The 5,957-nt window shown below is 44.5% G+C and overlaps 1 protein-coding gene across 1 annotated transcript; it reads right to left on the bottom strand.

The window, feature by feature from the left end:
* Positions 1-554: 554 nt before the first annotated feature.
* Positions 555-2,845, bottom strand: LOC140342812 (posterior protein-like). The gene has a single exon (XM_072429164.1). It carries the CDS (start codon positions 2,317-2,319, stop codon positions 1,186-1,188), a length of 1,134 nt encoding a protein of 377 aa, XP_072285265.1. The 5' UTR covers positions 2,320-2,845; the 3' UTR covers positions 555-1,185.
* Positions 2,846-5,957: the final 3,112 nt, after the last annotated feature.

Below are 5,957 nucleotides of genomic sequence, written 5' to 3'. Positions count from 1 at the left end.
CCAAGTATGTTATTCATAAGACATTAAAATCCAAAATAACAATAACAAAAATCCATTCCTAGCAAACATTCTTTAGATACAAGTATTACTTGATAACTTCTAGGGTTTGGATAGGGAGACCCAACACTCCTCTGGAAACTCTGTCATTGGCTAAAATGAATTGAAATTGCTTGCTATTTTACTAGACAGTTAAGGACCTATATAAGCATATTCATTGTTAATGTCATCAATATATTGTTGAAAAATGAAAGCTCTTCAATCCAATTACCATCACATGTATGACTCCAGAATTCCAAACTTTGGTCTTTAGTGTTGCTTTATTATGGATCCTGGAAAGTAAGAACAGGAGCAGTATCAGATTCTTAGCAGTTAATCTACTTCATCAACATACAGCTATTATCCTCTGGTCTAGACTGGGCTGTAGTCTCAATATACCCTAGCTGGGAGCACTTGCAAGTTTTGTCTAAAAAAAAAAACAATATGTTTGCTCAAACTTCCCCCATTTGGTACCATTATACACCGGTACCACACTAGAACAATATGGGTATTATAGTCCTGATGAATGATTGTTAGGGGTAAAGTATTGAGTTTTTAAAATAAATAAGAAAAAATATATATTTTAAAATGATATCTCATAAGCCTTAACAAAACAGGACATACAAAAATATTAAAAAAGAAACTTGCAACAAAAATGTTCTGCTGACCATCAAAAAAAATAAAACACAAAGACTACAAAAGACAACCAGTACACAAAAGACTCAACTTCTGGTGTGTACACAGACTTCCAGGGACTTCTAGCTCTTTTGTGAGAAGACTTCACACCTGGAGGAACAAAGGGTTAACGAAAAAACAAACCTTCACAATTTATCACAAAGGGATGACCTCTGATAGTGTTTTAACATTTGATTTTTAGTGTAATTGTTTGGAAACAATTAATTATTGAGCTCATAATACCACATGGTTTTTGTTTACAAAAATACCATTGAATCAGTTTAATAAGATTTATCCAGTGCTGTGCTCCTATTGCAAATAACCTGTAAAAAAACACAAACATTAGCATATAAAACTTTCAAACTTCCTTCAAAGGCCCTGAAAAAGAACACAAAGACATTAGCATACTCAGTCATGACAAACATTTTTTTCCTTTATCTTAACAATCTAAATATGGGCAATAGTAGATTGTTTTTAGTACACTAATCTCAATAAACAGTACCATACAACTGTGCCATATAGGAGAGGAAAAAATGGCAATGCAGCTTGTGGTAAACTGCATACTAGCCAGTATGGGAGATTGGCCCCTGGAGCAAACATTGGTATGTTTGTCCAGCCCTGCTCCTGGCCGTTTTGAGGGTGTTGGTCATTTTTACTGTTGATATCTTTTCTTCCCCCTGCAGCACTAGCTGAGTTCTTATAGTTGTTATCTTTTACTCCAGGCTGTAAAGTGATTTCATTGTCTTGGATGGGGGTTGTGCTCTCATCTATATTCTCCTCATTACTTTCTGCTATTAAATTGGCAATCTTGGTGTGATCTTTATGAACATTTAGAGATCTACAGTATCTTTTAATATGCCCTGGCCTGTTGCATCTAAATGGCCTAGATTTTGGCCTTCTTGTACTTCTGTATATGACAGATATGTCTGATGTATACCTCTCCTTGTCTTGTTCACACCAGTCCCTGAGTATATTTATGAATTGTTGGTAAGAGGAAGCATTCCTAAGGGCAACCCTAACAGGATAGCTTACAAAACATTTATTAGCCATCAAATAAAGAAACTCCATGTCATCCGATGACATATCTGGACAGTTATACACCACCCTATAAAGTGAAAGATACTCATTGCAGAATATTATTGGATCATCTCCTCGTCTGAATTTCATTCTGGATAAATCCTGAGTACCTCTCCTATCCCTGCTTCCTAACACACGTTGCAGTTCTTTTCTCCTACCCTCTGCTCCAACCAACTGTTCATTATTCATGGATATCTGGGCCGCAAGTGGTCCTGGAAGCCAGGCCTTTAAAAGAGCACATGCATCTTCGTTGTTCAGACTATATTGACACACTACAGCCTCCAATTTATTAGAGATACTCACTGGTGACTCTAGCCCATTAAATTCATCCAGAATCTGGCAGAGATGGTATTTGTCCTGAACAGTGAGTGTGCTGGCATTTTCCCTTGCCGCTCTGGGTGTATCTGCTGATTGAACTCCTCTGCAGGTATTCATCTCAGTGAGAGTGCAGATATTAGCCGACTCGCTTGCTTTCTTGTGTACTAAGGGATAAAATGCATTTCTCTTTGGCCATAAGCTGGGAATTTGCATCCACCAATTTCATTTCTAGTGCCAAAACAAGTTCTGAGACAATTTGAACTGTAATGCATCCCCCAAGTTGCATTTAATACTATAGTCTGCATTGAACTGTTCTACTTGCTGGTGTAGCTCACAGTTTTTCTTTCTTAAATCATTCACTTCAGCTCTTAGTTCACCCATCTCAGTGTCAGAGGTAGTTGCCATTTTAAGTAAACCTTCACCAAATTTATCAAATTGCTCTTTAACCCCCCTAGCATTCTAATTCTGTCCATTTTTTGATGCAAAAAGTGATCCTATTTTTTTTTGCATAGAAATTTTTGTTTATATTGTGGGCCTGTAATTCTAAAGGATTAACTCCCGGGTACAATAATTACATTTATTTATTATATTATAATAATAAATTATAATATAATACACAATTATAATACATTATTCTAAAAAATTATGAAATAATAGACCACAAGTGTAAATGATCAAATTTTTTTTTTTTTATTTTCAAAAAATTCTAACTGAAATTTTCCAAACAAGGGTGCAATATTATTCATAAATAAGAAGATAAATTAAATGCAGATTTTAGAAAAAAAAATATTTACATTTTTAGTAAACATCCCGGGTGTGGTAGATTTTGAAGCAGGGGTTGGTTTTCAAGCCGGTGCCCCCACCGGTTTTGGAGCGGGGTTCTGGGCTGGACAAAGAGAGCGAAGAAGCAGTTGTGGTGAAAGATATCAGTCTCTGGATGAAGCTGATGACGCCTGTGAGAGTGGTAAGTTCGCCCTTTCAAGGGGGGGCCGGGGGTCAAGTTCCCTTGGGGTCCCCGGCCCTTCGAAAAAAAAGGGTGTCTGCTGGCAATTAAACAAGGGCACATGCAGATTTGGCGCTTCCGGCATGAATGCACTGGGTGCGGTGGGGCCCACGGCCTTGCCAGATGTTTTAAACAGGGGAAGGGCTGGCCTGGTGTCTTCGCTGGAAAAAGGGAGGACGCCGGTGATGGTAGAAAGGATGCTCCCCTTTCTAAATAGATATCCGGACAGGGCGGCGGCGGAACTGTTGGAGGTTGGTTTCAAGGAGGGCTTTCGTATTCCGTGCTCGATGGAGTCCCCCCCTCCTCGGGTTAGGAATCTGAGGTCCGCCTTGGAGCGGCCATAGGTGGTGACGGCGAAGCTAAATATGGAGGTGAAGTTGGGTAGAATGGGGGGCCCATTTCCGGAGCCCCCGGTGGCGGATTTGGTGGTGTCTCCTTTGGGGGTGGTTCCCAAGAAGGAGGCGAACAAGTTCAGGCTCATACACCACTTATCTTACCCCTTGGGGGTCTCCGTCAATGCGGCCATCGACCCAGAACTGTGTTCCGTGTCCTACACTTCTTTTCACTGTGCGCTAAAGTGGGTCAGGCTTTATGGCAAAGGTGCATTACTAGCAAAGGCGGACATTGAGGCAGGTTTCCGGTTGCTACCGGTGCACCTGAGGAGCCAGCATTTTCTGGGGTGCACATGGCAGGGAGCGTTTTATGTGGATAGGTGTCTGCCCATGGGTTGCTCCTTGTCATGCGCTCCCTTTGAGACTTTCAGTACTTTTCTGGAGTGGGTCGTGCGGGATGTGACGGAGGTCCCATCTGTGATTCACTATTTGGATGATTTCGTTTGCATTGGTCCAGCCAATTCATCGGTGTGTCAGGTCCTCTTGGGGTCATTGCAGTATGTTGCTGAAAGGTTTGGGCTTCCGTTGGCGGCCGACAAGACAGAAGGGCCGGCGACCGAACTAGCTTTCCTGGGTATTATGATTGACACTGAAGCGATGGAGTGTAAATTGCCAGAGGATAAGCTGCGCGGACTGGTTGACGAGGTGGTGCGTGCGGGGGGCAGGAACAAGCTGCAGCTGAAGGAGCTCCAGTCTCTGTTGGGTAAGTCACACTTTGCGTGTAGGTTTATGCCAATTGGGCGGATTTTTGCGAGGAGGTTGGCAGTGGTGACGGCTGGTGTACGGCGCCCGACGCATTTTATTCGTCTGAATAAAGAGCTGATGGCGGACTTGGCAGTGTGGCGTGAATTTCTTGAGGGTTACAATGGGCTGTCGGTGTGGATGGATAAGCCGGCAGTTAGTGCGGAGCTGGAGCTCTTCACTTACGTGGCAGGGGCTGTGGGTTATGGCGCCTATTTTCACGCGGCTTGGAGCGCGGAGGCTTGGCCGGTGGCATGGGTGGAGGCTGGCTTGACGTCCAACCTGGTGGCGCTCGAGCTATTCCCCTTCGTGGTGGCGATTGAGATTTGGGGGGCTGCATTGGCGAACAAGAAGATCCGGTTTTGTTGCGATAACTTGGGGGTGGTCCAGGCGGTGAACTCTTTTACAGCCTCATCGGGGCCAGTGGTTCACCTGATGCAACATTTAGTACTTAGGTGTTTGAGATGGAACATTGCGGTTGGAGCAGTACACGTGCCTGGTGTGGAAAATAACATTGCAGATGCCTTGTCCTCGTTTTCAGTGGGATCGGTTTCATCAGTTGGCACCAGGAGCGGCCCGGCAGGGAGTGAGTTGCCCGCCAGAATTGTGGAGGATCGCCTTGGACTCCTAGCGGGTATGGTTCGGCGGTCCGTAAGTCAGTCTACTTGGGCGGCTTATTCGGCTGTTTGGAAGGAGTGGTTCCTTTTCCTTTTTTGTGCACAGATTGGGGGAGAAGGAGAAGGAGAATGTTGTTGTATTTTCTTTGCCATTGCTTTTCAGAAGGGGTGTCCGTCTCGGTTGTGTCCGGGAAATTGGCTGTTTTGGCATTTTTGTTTAAGTTGTTAGGTTTACGGGACATTACCAAGGAATTTTTGGTCCGGCAGATACTAAAGGGTTATAAGAAAGGAAAGAAGGTGGCGGATACGTGGTGGCCGGTGTCTTTTCCCGTTTTGTGGGCAGTTTTGGGAAGGTTGGGCGAGGTTTGTGTTTCTGGATTTGAAGCTGGGTTGTTTAGGGTGGCCTTTGTATTAGCCTTTTTTGGTGCATTGCGCATAGGGGAATTGGTGAGCCCGGCGACAAATCGTCCGGGTGGGTTGCAGTTTCGGGAAGTGGAGTGGAGCAGAGAGAAGGTGACTATGGATTGCTAGGTCCAAAACTGATCAGTTCGGGAAGGGTTTTAGTGTGGTGTTGGCAAGGGTTAATGGGGGTGGTAGCGTGCCCTGTGGGGGCGGTTGAGGATTTCTTGAGGGTGCGGCCACGGGGTGGAGGCCCTTTTTTGGTTCATGAAAATGGGCAGTCCCTGTCCAGGTACCAATTTTTGGTGGTTTTTCGCAAATGTTTGAAGGCGGAAGGGTTTAATGAAATGGAGTTTTCTTCTCATTCCATCCGGATTGGGGCGGCCACGGAAGCGGCCCGGTGGGGATTGGGGGAGGATGTTATCAAGCGGATTGGGAGGTGGGAGTCCAAGCGCTTTCGGTTGTATATTCGCCCGCATCTGGTGGTGCGGTAGGTTGAGGGTGGTATTGTGGTTGGACTGGCTGTAGTTGGAACGGTGGGTTTCGTTGTTCTTTGGGGTACTCTTGGGTGGTTTTTCTTGTTTGGCGAGTTGGTTCGTGGGATTCCAGTTCTTTTCGAGTGTTGGGTCTTCATAGGGTGGCTATTCAATTTTTTGTTCTTATTGCAGGTGGTTCCCCCAGTTTGATATGGATCGTAGG

This window comes from Pyxicephalus adspersus, chromosome W, assembly GCF_032062135.1.
Source record: "Pyxicephalus adspersus chromosome W, UCB_Pads_2.0, whole genome shotgun sequence".
In the NCBI taxonomy this organism is placed as follows: domain Eukaryota; kingdom Metazoa; phylum Chordata; class Amphibia; order Anura; family Pyxicephalidae; genus Pyxicephalus; species Pyxicephalus adspersus.
This window is presented reverse-complemented; position numbering and strand designations above follow the sequence as displayed.

Excerpts from the sequence above, each read along its gene's own strand:
- LOC140342812 (XM_072429164.1), bottom strand. The coding sequence starts at position 2,319 with ATGCAAATTCCCAGCTTATGGCCAAAGAGAAATGCATTTTATCCCTTA.